This window comes from Pipistrellus hanaki (genome assembly GCF_964339955.1).
Source record: "Pipistrellus hanaki genome assembly, chromosome: 20".
NCBI classification, from domain to species: Eukaryota; Metazoa; Chordata; class Mammalia; order Chiroptera; family Vespertilionidae; genus Pipistrellus; species Pipistrellus hanaki.
Genome location: NC_140522.1, coordinates 997,902 through 1,018,396, shown reverse-complemented (window position 1 = coordinate 1,018,396; position 20,495 = coordinate 997,902). Strand labels below are relative to the sequence as shown.

General features: G+C 56.7%; 1 protein-coding gene across 2 annotated transcripts in view; it reads right to left on the bottom strand.

The window, feature by feature from the left end:
• DENND1B (DENN domain containing 1B) overlaps positions 1-18,103 on the bottom strand; it is a 68,408-nt gene extending 50,305 nt beyond the window's left edge. For both annotated transcript variants that reach the window (XM_084868562.1, XM_084868563.1), the window contains exons 1-3: positions 17,974-18,103; positions 14,864-14,928; positions 4,675-4,718 (exon numbers count right to left, since the gene is read on the bottom strand). In XM_084868562.1, the coding sequence (XP_084724688.1) occupies positions 4,675-4,718; positions 14,864-14,928; positions 17,974-17,990 (126 nt within the window). In that variant the 5' untranslated portion in view covers positions 17,991-18,103. The remainder of the gene's footprint in view (positions 1-4,674; positions 4,719-14,863; positions 14,929-17,973) is intronic.
• Positions 18,104-20,495: the final 2,392 nt, after the last annotated feature.

Genomic DNA, 20,495 nt, shown 5'->3' with positions numbered 1-20,495 from the left:
ATAGTAAATAACAAATAGATGATAGCTAGATAATAGACAGACAGATGAGAGAGAGAGAGAGAGAGAGAGAGAGAGAGAGAGAGAGAGAGAGATAGGCAGACGATAGATAGATAGATAGATAATAGAAAAATAAAAGGTAGATAGAAAAATAGATAGATGATAGATATATAGATAGAAAATAGATAGAAAGATAGATAGAAAAATAGATAGATGATAAATTAGGTAAGATAGAGGATAGATCAATGATAGAAAGAAAAATAGATACTTGATAGAAAAAGATAGATGATAGATTGACAAATAGATAGAAAAACAGATAGATAGGTAAGATAGATCAGATAGAGGATAGACAGATGACATACAAAATTCACGGTCTGCTTCTAAATACACCAGGATTAGGGATCAATTTCCCATCATTTTTTTTTTTCACATCCATTTTAAGGCTCAAATTAAGAAGGTTCTCCCCTTAGAGGTTCCATCTCTCACACCCACCCCCTCCTTCCTCCAGCGACTCACACACACACACACACACACACACACACACAGGCCTCAGCTCGCTTCCCAACTGGCAGAGCCGCCTCGGGGGACAAGCCTTTAAACCGGCTCTTTAAGATTCAGCAGCCGGCAGGCCGGGCCGTATAAACAGCCCAGACACCCCCCCGCTTTCCCCCCTCACCCCCCATCTCCCCCCTCACACACACACACACACACACACACACACACACACACACACACACCCCGCTGCTGCCGGCGACAAAGCACGGCCTGGGCCTCCGTCAGGCTCACACAGATCAATAGACGGAGTCCTCCCCAGCGCCCTCGGCTCCGGGTCTGCCTAATTACAGGTGCCATTCACACTGGCGGCTAAAAGAGAGAGAGAGAGCAGGAGAGAGAGAGAGCGCAGCGAGCAGGAAGGGGGGGGAGAGGGAGAGGGAGGGGAGGAGGAGAAATGAGACCCACGCAGTTCATTTTGGGAGACACTTTTAGCGACGATGCCAATTAGAAGTTGCACTTTTGCGTTCACACCGTCCAATCTCTCCATCGCACGGTGTTAAGGTACACACACACACACACACACACAGAGACACACACAGAGACACACACAGAGATACACACACACACACACACACACACACACACACACACACACTTCTAGGCCAGCACCCACAGATGATGTAAAGATTTAAGGTAATATTCTTTCAGCCCTAGCCGGTTTGGCTCAGGGGATAGAGCATTGACCTGCGGACTGAAAGGTCCCGAGTTTGATTCCGGTCAAGGGCATGGACCTTGGTGGCGGGCACATCCCTGGTAGGGGTTGTGCAGGAGGCAGCTGATGGATGATTCTCATCGATGTTTCTGACTCTCTCTCCCTCTCCCTTCTTCTCTGTGAAAATCAATAAAAATATTTTTTTAAATAAATTGTCCACGCCCATGACTTTGAATAGGTCAAAGGACAGTTAAATCTGAAGCCCTGAGTGTGCGTGCATGTGTGTGTGTCTGTGTGTCTCTGTGTGTGTGAGTGTCTGTGTGTATATGTGTGCGTGTGTGTGTGTGTGTGTCTGAGTGTGTGTGTTTCTGTGTGTGTATCTCTGTGTCTCTGTATGTGTGAGTGTCTGTGTGTATATGTGTGTGTGTGAGTGTCTGTGTGTGTGTGTGAGTGTGTGTGTGTGTGAGTGTCTGTGTGTCTGTGAGTGTGTGTGTGTGTGTGTGTGTGTGTGTGTATCTCTGTGTCTCTGTGTGTGAGTGTCTGTGTGTGAGTGTGTGTGTGTGTGTTTCTTTAAGGAGTGAGTCCTGAGATTCTAACCAGCGGCACTGGGAGCGATCCTCTTACAGAACATCCCTCCACCTGCGGATCGGACACCGAGTCCCAGCCTCACTCCCTCCGGCGTCATCCCGGCCCCTGGCTGAGCTTCTGACAAAGGTGCGGGGTTGGTCTGGGCCCTCGTGACTCCAGACTCTTTCTCTGAGAATCGGAGCGGGAACACTGGTTCTTTTCACCGAGAGAAAGCCGCCGAGCAGGTCTGGCCGGAGAGCGCGGGACAGACAGCCGGGCGTGTTTCACTCCGGCCTGTCCCCTCCGGCTGAGGGCCTGAAAGAGGAAACCCCGTTCCTGGTGTCCGGGCCGGTGAACGTTTGATCATCTCCCGCCGCCTGCTCATTCTCTCCGTTCTTTTACTAGGAGACTGGAGGCCCCGGGTACAACATTCGGGGCGGGGGCCTCAGCCCGGCCTGCACCCTCTCTCAAAATCCAGGCCCCTCGGGGAATATCCAAACTGGCAGTCGGACATCCCTCTCGCAATCCGGGACCGCTGGCTCCTAACCGCTCGCCTGCCTGCTGGCCTGACCGCCCCTAACCACTCTGCCTGCCGGATCACCCCTAAGCACTCTGCCTGCCTGCCTGACCGCCCCTAACCACTCTGCCTGCCTGATTGCCCCTAACCACTCTGCCTGCCTGATCATCCCTAACCACTCTGCCTCCATCCCTAGTTGGGGGGGGGGGGGGGGGGCGTGCAGGAGGCAGCCCATCTGAGATTCTCTCTCCTCATGGATATTTCTCTCTCTCTCCCTCTCCCTCCCTCTCTGACATCAATTTTTTTTAATTTTTTATTTTTCTGAAGATGTATGTGACCAATTAGTAGGTTTACCCAGAGAAGCTGCAATCCACCGCCTGTCTGGAAAAGCACACAGGAGTACACACGTCACTCTGCAGTCAAAGCCGCAGAACACACAGACACACACAGAGACACACACACACACACACAGACACACAGACACTCACACAGACACACGCACAGACACACACACACACACAGACACACAGGCACACACACAGGCACACACAGAGACACACACACACACACAGACACACAGGCACACACACAGGCACACACAGAGACACACACACACACACACAGACACACAGACACTCACACAGACACACGCACAGACACACACACACACACAGACACACAGACACTCACACAGACACACGCACAGACACACACACACACACACACAGACACACAGGCACACACACAGGCACACACAGAGACACACAGACACACAGACACACAGACACACACACAGGCACACACAGAGACACACAGACACACAGACAGGCAGACATACAGACAGGCAGATACACAGACACAGACACACAGACACACACACACACAGACACACAGAGAGACACACACACAGACACACAGACACACACAGATCTTCACAGTCCCCGTCCTCATCCTCCACAGAACCCCGACCCGGAGCTCATGTTTGAAACGACGCCTGCGTGGAGGTTAAACACTCACCCCCCCTTCCCCCCGCCGCGTGTGCTGCCCCCACGGCCCCACGGCCTCCCCTCCCCACCCCACCGTGTCCTCACAATGTCACAGCCTCACGTGGGCTGGGCCTGTTAACACGCACACATCTATCCCCCTGGGGGGGATGGAAACGGATCGAATAGAATAAATCACACTGCTAATCCGGCCCCCGATCGCTCTCCCTCCACACACACACACACACACACACACACACACGCACGCACACGCACACACGCACTCACACACACACAGAGACACTCACACAGACACACATGCACATGCACGCACACACGCACGCACACGCACACAGAGACACTCACACAGACACACACGCACACGCACGCACACGCACACGCATGCACGCCCGGCCTTTCTCCGAGCCGCAGCAGCTGGCCTGAAAGATTTCAAACGCTCCCTCCTCCATCCCATCCCGTCATCTTTTCAGGGGCGGCTGGCTCCCCCCCCCCCCAGCCCGGTCCTGTCGCCGGGGGACCCTTTGAGATCCGCGCGCATTTCCATAATCCACGGCTGCGGTCTCCGGGCCTCCCCAGGGCGCCGGGCCCCGCCTCCGGATCGGGGGCTGGCAGGGCCAGTAAGCCCGGTAACAAGCGCCAGACAACAAAAGGCGGGGTGGGCAGGAGGCTGGCTGGGACCATATGGTGGCCAAGTTCAAGGCTTTCGGCTCGCAGGAGGGGGGTGTTTTGAAAGTTCCACACGGGGCCGAAACAGGTGTGGCTCAGTGGATAGAGCGTCGGTCTGCGGACAGAAGGGTCCCAGGTTCGATTCCCGTCAAGGGCATGGACCTTGGTTGCAGGCACATCCCCAGTGTGGGGTGTGCAGGAGGCAGCTGATCGATGTTTCTCTCTCATCCATGTTTCTAACTCTCCCTCTCCCTTCCTCTCGTGCAGGAGGCAGCCGATCCATGAGTCCAGTCTCTCTCTCTCTCTCTCTCTCTCTCTCTCTCTCTCTCTCTCTCCCCCCCCCCCTTTTCTCTCTGACATCAATAAATAATATATTTTTAAAAAGAGAGACCACTATTTCCAAATAGCAGCATGAGTCAGGAAGGCTCTCGTGTTTCTGACTCTCTCACCCTCTCCCTTCCTCTCTGTAAAAAAATCAATTATATATATTTATACCCTGTTTTCCTGAAAATAAGACAATGTCTTATATTAATTTTTTCTCCCAAAGTTGCGCTAGGTCTTATTTTCAGGGGATGTATTATCTTTCCATGCTCTAGGTCTTATTTTTGGAAGATGTCTTATTTTCGGGGAAACATGGGATATATATATATTTTTATTATTATTATTATTATTATTATTATTATTATTATTATTATTTTAAAGGATGGGATTCTAACCTGGTCTCCGAAGTCCGCTGGGAATTTCCACAAAACCACGGGATCTGTAAAGAACGGATACACGGCATTAGAGAGAGGCAGACACACACACACACACACACATATACACGCTGTCACAGCGCCGTCATGAAAATCCCGAGCCGGGTCCCAGCGCCTTTGTGAAGACGCCCGGCCTGGCCCCGGATGGCAGCGTGTGTCCCCCTGACCGTCCAGCCGCCGGGCGCAGGCCAGCGCTGGCAGACCCCGCCGCCAGGGGGTGAGGTGTGAGAATTCACACAGAAATGCGGCTCCAGGTATGAGGTCTGATCGGAAGCTCACACCAACCCATGACGGCTCAGGGCTACCCCTAGCCACTGGAGCACCGTCTGCTGAACAGACAATCCGTCATCTAGGTCTGAAGACTGTGGGGCTGAGGAATAAGGCAAGGTAAACAAATGGAGCGTTTAGCCCTGACCAGTGCGGCTCAGTGGATAGAGCATCGGCCTGCAGATTGGAGGGTCCCTCCCAGGTTCCATTCCGGTCAAGGGCAAGTATTTTGGTTGCGGGCACATCCCCAGTGGGGGGCGTGCAGGAGGCAGCTGGTCGGTGAGAATTATTCTCTCTCACCGATGTTCCCAGCTCTCTATCCCTCTCCCTTCCTCTCTGTAAAAAAAAAAAAAAAAAATCAATAAAATGTTTTTAAAAAAATAATAAACGCTCAGGCGGGTCAGAGTAGCAGGTGCGCGTGTATCGCTCGGACCCGGCATCAAGGCCCGTTACCCCACAGGGAGGACCTCGGTCCATCACCGGATCGAGTCACTCGGAGCCCGCGGCTGTGGAGCCCACACTCAGCCCGGCGGGGCTAATGGGTGAGAATTGGATTGGGAGCACCTCGCGGGGAAAGCAATCTCTTTTCCGCGCCCGCCCCGGGGGCCGCGGGGGCCGCGGGAATCGAACCATCAGCAGCGAGGGGCCCGAGGCCCCGGGAGCCGGGCGCCGGAGCGCGCGCTTTGTGGGGTGGTTGCTTTTTATTTTTTGTTTTTAATCTCAGATGAACCGCCAGAAACCGGAAGGCCAGGAGGGGCCACAGATGTTCGATCTCGATTCATCCAGGACAAGGAACACCCCGCAGAGGATCAATGTGCTGACGTTTTCCAGACACCCATCGTGAGGGGCCAGCACAGCGCTGGCCGGGGCGGCTCCGTGGATAGAGCGTCGGCCTGCGGACTGAAGGGTCCCAGGTTCGATTCCGGTCAAGGCCATGGACCTTGGCTGTGGGCCCATAACAAGTGGGGGGCGTGCAGGAGGCAGCAGATGGATGTTTCTCTCTCATCGATGTTTTTAACTCTCTATCCCTCTCCCTTCCTCTCTGTAAAACATCAATAAAATGTATTTTTTTTTTAAAAAAAGAAAATCTCCTTCCTGCCACAAGTCCCCACCCACCCATGGGTGCCTCAAAATCGCATGAGACCCCCACCCCCTCAAGCCCTGCCCCGGGAGGGAGAGGGAGGGGGGACACAGCCTCAGGTCCCCCGTCAAACCCCACCAGGCAGGGAACGAAGCCGCCTGCTGATCGAGCGTAACAACCGTTTGCATATTAGCCTCTTGTTATTACGATCACAGTGACCAAGACCTTGAAAAAATTCCCCAAATTCAACAGCTCCCTCTTCTAAACACCATATCCAAAAGAAACTCACAATCAACAAATAGTGTGTGTGTGTGTGTGGGGGGGGGGGGTGTTTGACATATTTTACTGGTTTCTAATCAGTTTACAGTCATGAGTATGAGACACACAGGGTATTCTCGTAGAATTAGGTAGTGATTCTTTTTATTTTTTTAATTATTATTAAAAACATTTTATTGATTTTTTTACAGACAGGAAGGGAAAGGGTTAGAAACATCAATGAGAGAGAAACATCGACCAGCTGCCTCCAGCACACCCCCCACTGGGGATGTGCCCGCAACCAAGGTCCATGCCCTTGACCGGAATGGAACCCGGGACCCTTCAGTCCACAGGCAGACGCTCTATCCACTGAGCCACACCGGTTAGGTTAGCCCCGTGGTCGGCAAACTCATCTGTCCACGGAGCCAAATACCCACAGCACCACGACGGCCATGTCTCTGGAGAGCCACGTTTTTAAAACGTAAACTTCTCCTAACGCCACGTCTTCCACACAGACTCGCCCGGGCCGTGGTCTTCTGTGGAAGAGCCGCCCTCCAGGGGCCAGAGAGCCGCCTGTGGCTCGCGAGCCACAGTTCGCCGACCACGGGGTTAGGGTGACGGATATTTTAATTCACAGACCCTGGCTCCCCTGCCCTTGCTTCCCGGGCCCTGACCCACCCAGCGACTTCTGCACACGTGCACACATATGTTCCTCCCCACCACCGCTCAGGTCACACGTTACACGCGTCCAACGTTCACAGGCTGGAACACGGGAGGCACCCGTGTCTGCCGCCAGACAGACGGACGGTTTCTGAAATGACTAATTTCTGGAAGCTTCCCCAGCTGCAGAGACACACGCTCCGATGCGCCGGCCAGATAGCTCGCCATGGAGTGTCCAGATTCAGCGATAAGGAGGAGGAAGTGAGAGAGGAAAGAACCCTATCTGATCTTCCCCGGCCCCGCCAGCTCAGCAGAGCCTGTGGTTCACACCAACGGCCTTTAAAAATTATTTTTTTAAATATATGTTATTGATTTTTTACAGGGAGGGAGGGAGAGGGAGAGAGAGCTAGAAACATCGATGAGAGAGAAACACCCATCAGCTGCCTCCCGCACACCCCCCACCGGGGATGTGCACGCAACCAAGGTCCACGCCCTTGACCGGAATCGAACCCAGGACCCTTCAGTCCACAGGCCGACGCTCTATCCACTGAGCCACACCGGTGAGGGCTAGAGCGTATTTCTATTAAAATCTGAAATGCAGGCCTTGAAGATACAGCAACCTCCTTTTCTTCGCTTCATTTGCTTTTAATATGTTTTTAATTAACTTCAGAGAGGAAGGAGGACGGGGAGAGGAGAGAGAGAGAACCATCCACGATGAGAAAGAATCATCACGGATGGGCTGCCTCCTGCACACCGCCCCCTACTGGGGATGGAGGCCGCGACCCTGGGCCTGGGCCTTGAGGGGGAATCGGGCACCTTTCCCCCAGGTAAAGGGAAGAGGGGGGGAGGGGGGGTCATTCACCCGGAAAACCCAGAAGTCACCTTGGGTTCCAGCAGCAACAACAAAGAACACGTGACCCACAGAGGCACCTACGGAGACACGTGATAACCCGACCGTTAAAAACATGGCGCTTCCCCACGGAGAATGGATCCCGCCTTCCAGAGCAGAGGGCTCGGTGTGGAAGATGAAATGCCTTCGAATGCACAACGCCTCTGTAATTACAGCGTGCGTGTGTGTACGATGTGGGGGGGGGGGGGGGAACCCCACATAAACTCTGCAGCCATCCCTCTCGGAGCAATAATCAACAGATACCGAACGCTGGAATGGGATTTCCCGCAGGACCTTTCACGGGGATCAAGCCTGCACCCCAAGCAGGTGCCTTTGACCAGAATCGAACCTGGGACCCTTCAGCCCACAGGCTGATGCTCCATCCATGGAGCCGAACCAACCAGGGCAAACATATATATAATTTTTTTTTTGAGAGAGAGAGAGAGAGAGAGAGGGAGGGAGGGAGGAAGGGAGGAGAGAGATATAGAAACAGCAATGAGAGAGAGACATTGATCAGCTGCCTCCTGCATGTCCCCTAACGGGGATCAAGCCTACAACCCAGACCTGAGCCCTTGAACAGACTCAAACCCGGGACCCTTCAGTCCACAGGCTGATTGATGCTCTATCCACGGAGCCAAACCAGCTGGGGCAAAGACGTGTGTGTGTGTGTGTGTGTGTGTGTGTGTGTGTGTGTATATTTTTTTTTTTTTAATTTGAGCGAGGAAGGGAGAAGGAGAGAGATACAGAAACACCGATGAGGAGAGAGAATCATGGATCGGCGGCCTCCTGCACGCCCCCCACTGGGGATCAAGCCCGCAGCCCCAGCCTGTGCCCTGACCGGGAATCGAACCGTGACCTCCTGGCTCACAGGTCAATGCTCCACCACGGAGCCACGCCGGCCTGAAACGGGGTCTGTCTTTTCCTAGGACACCTGCAGGCGGCGCTCTGAAGGAGCATGAGCCTCGCTCAGCGGTCGGCAGACTCACCCGTCCACAGAGCCCAATACCCACAGCACCACGACGGACATGTCCCTGGAGAGCCACGTTGTTTAAACGTAAACGTCTCCTGACGCCACGTCTTCCACACAGACCCGCCCGGGCCGTGGTGTTCTGTGGAGGAGCCGCCCTCCAGGGGCCCGAGAGCCGCGGTTTGCAGACCAGGTTGCTGTCCGAGGCCAAATATAAATAAGTCCAGCTGGAGTCCAAGCTTTTCTACATCAAATGAAGGCAGTGCCTCTCACCGCCACGGTCGCCCTGGGCCCTGGCGGGCAGGTGGGCGGGAAGGGGAGTTGGGACCCTTTGGGCCATGAAGACCTATGCCCGCCCCGTGAGTATCAGGGAGCCAGAGAGACTTCTAGAAGGAGCACGCAGCCCCCGCCGAAACCCGGGAACCACATGTCACTCACAGATTTTTCTTTTTTTTTTTTCTTTGTTTCCACGCTCGGCGATATGCAAAGTGTCCTAAACCACTTCACTGCGCGTGGGGTTCACCCAGGCCCGACTTCCTGGATGTCAGGGCTCCCCTGGGCGTGGGCTGTGCGGGTGGGTGCACACGGGTTTCAAGGCGGCCTCCCCGGCCCATGTGGCACAGTGGTTAGAGCGACGGCGGCGGCAGCAGCAGCAGCCCCTGGACTGGAGGGTCCTGGGTTCGATTCCGGTCAAGGGCACGTAACCCGGTTGCAGGTTCCCCGGCCCTGGTCGGGGTGCGTGCAGGAGGCAACCCATCGATGTCTGTCTATCTCCCATCAGTGTTTCTCTCTGTGTCTCTCCCCATCCCTTCTGCTCTCTCTAAACGCCAATGGAGCCCTCACCAGTGTGGCTCAGTGGATAGAGCCTCGGCCTGCAGACTCAAAGGACCCGGGTTCGACTCCAGTCAAGGGCAGGGACCTTGGTTGCAGGCCCATCCCTAGTAGGGGGCGTGCAGGAGGCAGCTGATGGATGTTTCTCTCTCATCCATGTTTCTAACTCCCTCTCCCTCTCCCTTCCTCTCTGTAAAAAATCAATAAAACGTGTTTTTTTTAAAAAAAAAAGAGAAAGAGGAACCAGCTGGCGTGGCTCAGGGGCTGAGCGTCCACCTGTGAACCAGGAGGTCAGGGTTCGATTCCCGGTCAGGGCACAGGCCCGGGGTGCGGGCTCCATCCCCAGTGGGGGGCGTGCAGGAGGCCGCCGGTCCGTGATTCTCTCTCATCACTGCTGTCTATCTGTTTGTCTGTCTGTCTGTCTCTCTCTCTCCCTCCTTCCTCTCTGAAATATCAATAAAAACATTTTATACAAAACAAACACCTGCGCCCCATCCAGCTCGCTCTGCAGCCTTCCTCCCGCGATCGGGGCAGCCAGCCGTGAGCTCCTCGGGGCTGGGAGAGGCCAGACCAGTGACTGAGACCGCAGATCAGATGGGATCTGCTCGCTGAGCCACCCACACGCGGAGCCGGGCCCCAGGGGCAGGTTTCCTGGCTGCCCTGGCTGCTCCCGCTGCTCAGCTGCTCCACCTGCCAGACCCGCCTCTCCCTCCTCCCTCAGTCCCTCCGGGAGAGAAGCACCCCTTCCGAGCAGCGGTCCCCAAACCCCGAGGAAGCTGGCGGCATGGGGTGGGTCCACGTCTGAAGTCCGGGGACCGAGGCGGGGACATGGGGGTGAGGGTGGGGGGGCAGGCAGGTCTGTTCCCAGCCCCAGCGGAGCCCACGGGGCTGGCTGCCCGCCCCTGAGTGGTGGGAAGACGGCAAAGAGGGACCCCAGCCAGGCGCCTGGCAAGCCAGCAGGCACGGCCGGCCCTGGGGCCTGGTGTGGGCACCTCCCTTGTGGGCACCTCCCTTGTGGGCGGCTGGGACACGAGTGGTGAGGGCACTGCACTGCCAGGGGAGCATCCATACAGAGTCCCCACCAGTCCTGGCCGGTGCAGCTCCGTGGATAGAGCGTCGGCCTGCGGACCGAAGGGTCCCAGGTTCGATTCCGGTCAAGGGCATGGACGCCAGCAATGACTCCTTCAGGGCCCAGGTCGGGCCCCAGGCAACGTGGTTCCTGGGACCCGGGGTGCCGGGGATTCTGGGAAAGAGACTTCCTGTCCGATCGCCCATGACCTCCTTTCAGACTTCCTCCTCCGCGGAGTAGCCAGCGGGCCTCCTTAGGGCCCGGCGGAGACTGGGCCTGGGCCCTCGCGCTCCCCGATCCACCGGGTGGCTTCTCGGGTCCATTCCTCCGTCAGGAGGGCCTGCGGGTCCCTCCAATGTCCAGGGGCAGGAGTGTCCGGCCCGCGGGCCAGGCGAGGCCCGAGAAGGCATTTGGTCTGGCCCTGCCAGGGCCTTAGGCCTGTGGTCGGCAAACTGCGGCTCGCCAGCCACAGGCGGCTCTCGGGCCCCTGGAGGGCGGCTCTTCCACAGAACGCCACGGCCCGGGCGGGTCTGTGTGGAAGACGTGGCGTCGGAAGACATTTACGTTTAAAAACTGTGGCTCTCCAGAGACACGTCCGTCGTGGTGCTGTTGATGTTTGGCTCTGTGGACGGATGAGCTTGCCGACCACTGCCTTAGGGGGTGAGCTCCTTAAACGTCGGACCGCCTTAGCTGGTGTGGCGCAGTGGATAGAGCATCAGCCTGTGGGCTGAAGGGTCCTGGGTTCGATGCCCGGTCAGGGCACAGGCCCGGGTTGCGGGCTCCATCCCCAGTGGGGGGTGAGCATGCAGGAGGCAGCCGGTCCACGATTCTCTCTCATCATGGATGCTTCTCTCTCTCTCTCTCTCTCTCTCTCTCTCTCTCTCTCTCTCTCTCTCTCCCCCCCCCTTCCTCTCTGAAATCTTTAATAAAAATATATATTTTTAAAAACACACAAATGCCATGTTTCTAACCCGCGGCGGTGCCCACAGGAACAGCCAAAGGTCGAGAAAGAGGAGACCAACATGGGAACATGGAACTGGCCGGACCGGTTCCGGGGAGACGGGCCGGGGCAGGGGCAGCGGGCGCGGAGCGGGCCGCTCACGTGTCTCCGGGAAAGGTCACGGCCCGCAGGCCTCAGGCCCGGAGCGGGCGGCCCCGGGGCCCCGGGCCCTCCATCGAGGTGGCCTGAGCATGCCCGCCTCCCCCCACCAACGACGGATCGTAAGAGGGCTGTCTTCCCTCTCAGCGCGGACGCTTTAAACTGTGTTTAAAGAAACTATACAGCTCTGGCTGGTGTGGCTCAGTGGATAGAGCGTCGGCCTGCAGATGGAAGGGTCCCAGGTTCGATTCCGGTCAAGGGCATGTACCTTGGTTGCGGGCACATCCCCAATGGCGGGCATGCAGGAAGTAGCTGGTCAATGTTTCTCTCTCATCGATGTTTCTGACTCTCTCTCCCTCTCCCTTCCTCTCTGTAAAAAATCAATAAAATATATATTTTTTTAAAATAAAGAAATTATACAGCCCTAGCTGGTGTGACTCAGTGGGTAGAGCATCGGCCTGCGGACGGAAGGGTCCTGGGTTCGATTCTGGCCAAGGGCACAGGCCCGGGTTGCAGGCTCGATCCCCAGTGTGGGGTGTGCAGGAGGCAGCCGATCCGTGATTCTCTCTCATCATGGATGTTTCTATCTCTCTCTCCCTCTCCCTTCCTCTCTAAAATCAATAAGATATTTTTTTTAAAAAAAAAAAAAAAAAAGAGAAACTATACCACGTTATGAATGTCTGATGGATGTCTGCAGACTCACAGAGATTACACGGTTGTGTGCATGCTTACAAGCCTAACTAGCGGTCCCGGCCAACAGGAAGGTGGGGGAAGGTGTGGGGAGGGGTTTGGGATGGGAATGGGGGGGGATGAGGACAAATATGTGATACCTTAAGCGATAAATAATTTTTTTCTATATTTCATTGATTTTTTTACAGAGAGAAGGGGAGAAAGATAATTAGAAACATTGGCGAGAGAGAAACATCCATCAGCTGCCTCCTGCACGCTCCCTACCGGGATTGTGCCCGCAACCAAGGTCCATGCCCTTGACCTGAATCGAACCCGGCACCCTTCAGTCCACAGGCCGACGCTCTATCCACTGAGCCACACCGGTTTTGGCAATAAAGAAATTTTTTTAAAAAGAAATTAAAATGGGCAACTATGACAGAAACAGCCACGCCAGCCCCGCCCCTGTCGCCACAGCTGGGGCGGGCACCTCTATTTTAAGGTGAGCAGCCCCAGATGGCTTACCAGCATATAATTGCTTTTTTTTTTTTTTTAATAAAGGCATATATATATATATATATATATATATATATATATATGGCACATAATTGCTGGCCAGTGCCTGAAGCTGAGAGTGACAGCCGCCTTTGCTCCAAGAATAGAAGGCTCACCTCCCCAGACCCAGCCCTGAGCATCGTGTGCAGAGGGCCAAGCAGTGGTCGGCAAACCGCGGCTCCAGAGCCACCGGCGGCTCTTTGGCCCCTGGAGGGCGGCTCTTCCACAGAACACCACGGCCTGGGCGGGTCTGTGTGGAAGACGTGGCGTCAGAAGACGTTTACGTTTAAAAATTGTGGCTCCCCAGAGACATGTCGGTTGTGGTGCTGTTGGTATTTGGCTCCGTGGACGGATGAGTTTGCCGACCGCGGGGCTAGGAAATGACACCGGCCGTCCCCGTGAAAACATCGCAGAGGACACGTTGAAAAGGAAAGGATCAGGAATATAAGCCTCACTCTGCCCACCCCCCCTCCACACACACACACACACACACGTCAAAGGGTATTCTTATAAGGGTATTTCATGGATCCCAGGACCTCACACATCTAGGGGGAATAATGAACAGCATAAACGGATGGACAAAAACAGACCCAGAGACAGAGAAGCAGCGATCAGACTGTCAAACCTCAGAGGGAAGGCAGGGGAGGGTGGGGGTCAGGGGGAGAGATCAGCCGAAGGACTTGTGTGAGTGCCTATGGGCCTGGCCAGTGGCCACGGACAGCAGGGGGGTGGGGGCACATGTGGGGAGGGGTTTGGGATGGGAGTGGGGGGATGAGGACAATTATGTGAGACCATAATCAATAATATATATATATATATAAATTTTTTTTTTTAAGTGGATGGGAGGAGGACGAACAAGAATGACCCTTGCCAATGGCTCTGTCTTTCCGGAAAACTGCATGGGACAGACAGCTGAAACCCTCCCCAGGCCTGTCCCCCGCCTGCTTTCCCCCCTCTTACCCTCCCTCCCCCACCAGGGCGGCGCCAGCGAGGTCATTCCAGAGGGGACGGGAGTGGCCCCCACGGGGCTGGCGGGGAATTCGCACTGGCGTTGGATCTATGTATTATTTTTTATAATTTTTTGTTATTGCGTTTAGAGAGAGAGAGTGAGCAAGAGGGAGCTAGAAACATCCATGATGAGAGAGAATCATGGACCAGCTGCCTCCCGCCCGCCCCACACTGGGGATGGAGCCCCCAACCCGGGCCTATGGCCTGACCGGGAATCGAACCCTGACCTCCTGGTTCCTAGGTCGATGCTCAGCCCCAGAGCCGCTGTTTTAAAAAGGAGCTTCCTTTCCCAAGAGGCACGAAAGGAAGTGAAACGTGAGCACCCACCGGGGACAGCCGCGCTGGAAGCGGTGTGTCTCTCACACAGGGAGACTGAAGCCGCACAGACAACATTCACGGCCCTGGCCGACGTGGCTCAGTGGATAGAGCGCCGGCCTGCAGACCGAAGGGTCCCGGGTTCCATTCCGGTCAAGGGCATGGACCTTGGTGGCAGGCACATCCCCGGTAGGAGGTGTGCAGGAGGCAGCTGATGGATGATTCTCTCTCATGGATGCTTCTAACTCTCTATCCCTCCCCCTTCCTCTCTGTGAAAAAAATCAGTAAAATGTATTTTTAAAGAAAGAAAACATTCACGATTATTACCACCCGCACAGGGCCGAGACCCAGCACTGATTCCACTCCGGCCACGCGAGACGGGGGTGCGGACGGGTCCCACAGGCAGATGCTCCCGTGTCCACGCCCCTGCCCCGGGGCCCGCGCTGGGACAGACGCCGGCCGCTCAGGGACCGACCGCACAGACATACCTTCGCCTTCAGAGGAGGGACATTTCACGTTCACCACCAGGTCAAAGGTTCTTTCTGGGTTTTCCCTAAAAGAAGAAGAAGAAGAGGAAAAAGAGCATCGTTATATTCCCGTCCCAGACGTGCGTCCGCCTCTCCGTACGGCCGAGCTTCCCAGGACTCGGAAGAGGGATCGCGTTCTGGTCTCGGTGGGGCCGGCGAGGGAGGGACCCCAGGGGAGCGGGGATATGTTTTGCTGGTGCTGTTTTCCCAGCAACTTAAAAATATATATATATTTTATTGATTTTTTTACAGAGAGGAAGGGAGAGGGAGAGAGAACTAGAAACGTCGATGAGAGAGAAACACCGACCAGCTGCCTCTTGCACGCCCCCCACTGGGGATGTGCCCGCAACCAATGTACATGCCCCTGACCGGAATCAAACCTGGGACCTTTCAGTCCGCAGGCCGATGCTCTATCCACTGAGCCACACCGGATTCGGCCCAGCAACTTAAGATAGAGGAACAAGAGCCAGAGATTTGGGGCAAAACACTCCACCTCTGAGCCTGCGTCTTCCCAATGAAGGGCCTCGTTGGCATCTATCTCAGTGTAATTGTGAGGATAGAATAAATTAAATTGTGAGGATCGAATAAAATAAACAGTCCATTGGAAGCGCCTTATAAAGGATTTAGTGATCCATAACTTAAAAGCATTGTCTTGCCCGGCCGGCGTGGCTCAGTGGATGAACATTGACCTAGGAACCAGGAGGTCAGGGTTCGATTCCCGGTCAGGGCACAGGCCCGGGTGGCGGGCTCCATCCCCAGTGGGGGGCCTGCAGCAGGCAGCCGATCCATGGTTCTCTCTCACTATGGATGTTTCTCTCTCTCTACCTCTCCCTTCCTCTCTGAAATCGATAAAAAAACCACATTTTTAATATCTATCTTTAAGATACATTCTTGTTTTTTTTCTCATGAGTATATTTTATGGATTTTTTTTGCAGAAAGGAAGGGAGAGGGTTAGAGAGTTAGAAACATCCATCAGCTGCCCTCCTCTGGGGACACGCTCGGCACACACTTTTCTCTCTCTCTCTCTCTCTCTCTCTCTCTCTCTCTCACTCTCTCTTGTAATATATTTTATTGATTTTTCACAGAGAGGAAGGGAGAGGGAGAGAAAGCTAGAAGCATCGATGAGGGAGAATCATCTATCAGCTGCCTCCTGCACACCCCCCATTGGGGCATTGGGGATGTGCCCGCAACCAAGGTCCATGCCCTTGTCAGGAATCGAACCCGGGACCCTTCAGTCCGCAGGCCGGCGCTCTATCCACTGAGCCACACCGGTTTTGGCCGCACACACTCCTCTTGACACGTGATTACGCGACTTGGGACTACACACACCGACGGCCAGGCCCCCCGATAGGCCTCGCTCTCCGTCCATTATCTGGGGGGAAGGGGGGGCGGGGAGCCACACCTGGCTGGGCGCCCCACTTTCCCGCCAGCAGCCGCTCAGACAACCACGTCTGTGCCAGCTTCTCGGGGACCCCCCGAACTCATGGGCTCTGCTTCCCCCAAAAACCGAGCTGAGCCGAAACCGGTGTGGCCCAGTGGACAGAGTGTCGGCCTGCGGACTGAAGGGTCCCAGGTTCGATTCCGGTCAAGGGCATGGACCTTGGTTGCGGGCACATCCCCAATAGGGGTGTGCAAGAGGCAGCTGGTCCATGTTTCTCTCTCATCGACGTTTCTGGCTCTCTATCTCTCTCCCTTCCTCTCTGTAAAAAACCAATAAAATATATTTTTTAATAAAAAATAAAAAAAAACGAACTGAAACCTAGGAAGACACTCTTTTTCTTTTTACTTTTTTTATCTCTCTGCCGGCAGATAAGAGATGCGAGCCTGATACCACTGTGATCATGTGACCCAGAGGTTCCCCTCTGCCAGGTCCCCCCCCCCACCCCATCCCACTCCCCCCACCCCATCCCACCCCTTGGTGAGGTGGCCATAGCGTCCCATCAGACACTGCTCCGCTCCCAAGTACATATCCCTTTTCTTTCTTTCTCTCTCTCTCTCTCTCTCTCTCTCTCTCTCTCTCTCTCTCTCTCTCTCTCTCTCTCTTTTAAATATTATCAGGACAGGAATCTAGAAACAGGAAGTGACCGGCCATAGCGATTCCTTCGGCAGCAGATGCACAGTTTTGTCAGTCCTGGGCCCTCCCCGCCTGGCCAGGCGCTGACCCCGGACTCTCTGCCCATCTCCCCCTTCCCCTCGCCCCCATTCCCCCCGGATGGCCGAGCCCTGCGGAAAGCCCTCCCCAGGCCGAATGAATGCCCCTGAGTTCCTGCCCCTGGCGTTCCTGCCCCGGCTCTCCTGCCCCAGCTCCCTGCGGGCGGGGCGGGCAGACAGGCCGGGGGCACCTGTGCCCTGTGCCCGGCCAGAGCCCTTCCTTAACCCTTCCCCTCCCGCAGCCAAAGGCACAGGTTCTTCCTGGTTTTTAAAGTCTGGGACCAGAGGGGGTGCAGAGGCCGGAACCGGTGCGGCTCAGTGGACAGAGCGTCGGCCTGAGGACTGAACCCGGGTTCGATCCGGTCAAGGGCATGGACCTGGGTGGCGGGCACATCCCCGGGGAGGGGGGGGGGTGTGCAGGAGGCAGCTGATGGATGTTTCTCTCTCTCTCTCCCTCTCCCTTCCTCTCTGTAGAAAATCAATAATATATATATATATATATTTTTTTTTTAAGTGGGGGATGGAGGAGAAAAATAAGAGAAAGAAGGAATTCTTTGCCAAGTAAGTTTAGGGAGAGAGAGAGAGAGAGAGAGAGAGAGAGAGAGAGAGAGAGAGAGAGAGAGAGAGAGAGAGAGAGAAGAGGAAGCAAATCCCGCATCTAATGGAATCGCCTCCACCCCCTCCCCCCCCCCAGGTCCGCGGTGACCCCGGGGCTGCGGGGGGGGGGGGACCCGCGCGGGGAGCCCGGAGCCCCGCACCCGGCGCCCCGCACCCTGCGCCCCGCCCCGATCGCGGGGACCGGGGGGCAGGGGAGCGGGGGGACCCCCGGGCAGGGCCGCGGGAGACCGGGAGCGCGGGGCCCGGAAGGCGGCGGCCGGGGGGAGGCCGGGGCCGGGGAGGCCGGGCCGGGGCGCACTCACCGCGTCCTGCCGTCCATCGCACATGTCGGGGCGCGGGGGGCGCGGGGGGCGCTCGGGGCGGCGATCGGGGCGGCGATCGGGGCCCGTGTCGCCGCGCGCCCGGCCCCGGCCCGGCCTCTGTGACAGCAGCGGCTCCGCCCTCCGCCCTCCGCCCTCCTCCTCCCTCCTCCTCCTCCGCCTCCCGCCCCGGTCCCCGCCCTCCGCCTCCTCCCTCCGCCCCGGGTGCCTGCGCCGCCCCCGCCGCCCCCGCCGCCGCCGCGGACCGGGGCCAGGAAGTGGGCGGCGCCGGGCGCACCTGGCACCGGACCGCCCCGGGCCCGGCCCCCGAGGGGCGCCCCCAACCTGACCCCGGGGCGCCCCCAGCCTGACCCCGGGGCCCCCCCAAAGCCTGACCGCCGAGGGGCGCCCCCAACCTGCCCCCGGGGCGGCGGGACCCAGGCGGAGCGGCTCCCCGCGCGCCCTTGGGGAGGTGGGGTCCCCTCCAGGGCACAGGGTTTGCGCTTCGGCTCCCCCTTTGGCAGGTGCCTGGCTCTGAGCTGGAAGCGGGGGAGCTAGAAGCCTGGACCCCCCTCCTGGCCCTGCTCCGTCCAGCCTGGGGACCCCCGTGTGCCACTCAGGGCGCCCCCCACCCCGATCCTCATTCCGGAGCGCCCCCCCACACACACACACACACACGTGCTCCTGCCAGAGGCCGCCCGGGCACAGACTGGGGTGCACACGAGCGGGTGAGGGGGTGCAGACCCGCCTGCGCACGTTCTGTTCTTTTGGTTTGGGTTTTGGGTTTGGGTGAATGTATGTGTCCAGGCCGCCCCTGCTCGCTTTTGCTGTTTGCATGGATGTCAGAGAGGAAGGGAGAGGGAGAGAGAGAGAGAGAGAGAGAGAGAGAGAGAGAAACATCGATGAGGAGAGAGGATTATGGATCGGCTGCCTCCTGCACGCTCCCCACTGGGGTCAAGCCTGCACTTCAGGCCTGTGCCCTGACCGGGAATCGAACCCGGGACCCTTCAGTCCGCAAGCCAAAGCTCTATCTGCTGAGCCAACCAGTTAGGGCCAAAGTTATTATTATTTTTTTAAAATATATTTTCCTGGATTTCAGAGAGGAAGGGAGAGGGAGAGAGAGAGACACATCCATGAGGAGAGAGCATCATGGACCGGCTGCCTCTTGCACGCCTCCTGCTGGGGATCAAGCCCGCAACCTGGGCCTGTGCCCTTGGCCGGAATCAAACCCGGGACCTTCCAATCTGCAGGCCAACGCTCTATCCACTGAGCCACACCGGCTATGGACACACACACACAGTGGCAGGTGCACAGGAGGCCGGGGGCCTGCTAGATACAGCCAACGGGTCCCAGCAGGGCCAGGAGGGGAGCAGGGGATGGCACCCAGGGACTTGTCCTAACGCCTGGCGGCAACGGACACTCCGACCCACACTCTTTCGACCGGGAGGCTGCAAGCTAGGCCAGGAGTGAGGCCACCTCCCCAGCCTCTCTCTCTCTCTCTCTCTCTCTCCCTCTCTCCCTCTCTCTCTGTCTCTCTCTCCCTCTCTCTCTTCTGCACCTTCACCCCCAGGCCCGGGGAGAAGACACGAGGAAAAGTCTCACGGAGACCCCTCCCCGTCTGTCCGGGGCCGGACACCCACGGGGACACCTTCTGGAAGCTTCTCCCACCGGGGTCACCGCCCAGGCCGCCTGGACGCCGCGGTGAGTCACCGGGACCTGGCAGCTGCTCGCACAGAAGGCGGGGGGAGGGGAGGCAGCGGAATGCGGCTGGCAGAGTCTGAGTCACCGCAGGTCCAAGCCCAAGGCCAAACCTCGGGGACTCGGGGCTGAATGCAGGCTCCAGTGTCCAAAAGGAGTCGGGGTGAGGCCCGCTGGGACCTTCCTGCCCAAGGTGGGGGTGATGTGACCGGTGTGGCTCAGTGGATAGAGCGTCGGCCTGCGGACCCAAGGATCCCGGGTTCGATTCCGGTCAAGGGCATGGACCTTCCTGGCGGGCACATCCTCGGTAGGGGGTGTGCAGAAGGCAGGCGATCGATGATTCTCTCTCATCGATGTTTCTAACTCTCTGTCCCTCTCCCTTCCTCTCTGTGAAAAAATCAATAACAGCCGAAGCCGGTGTGGCTCAGTGGTAGAGCGTCGGTCTGCGGACTGAAAGGTCCCAGGTTCGATTCCGGTCAAGGGCATGGACCTTGGTTGCGGGCACATCACCGATAGGAGGTATGCAAGAGGCAGCTGGTCTATGTTTCGCTCTCATCGACGTTTCTAGCTCTCTCTCTCTCTCTCTCTCTCTTCCTCTCTGTAAAAAATCAATAAAATATATATTTTTAAAATCAATAACATATTTTAAAGTGCTGAAGATGTTGTCGGACCTTCTCAGAAACCGTCCTGCTGATTTCGGTTTCACAGTTAGGGCGATCGGTACCACACACCTTCCCTCCCCCCACACCCCACCCCCTCGCCCCCAAATAAAACGAGTTTCTCCCCAAAGAGTGACCGTACGGCAGACTCATTCCGCGACCTAAGAA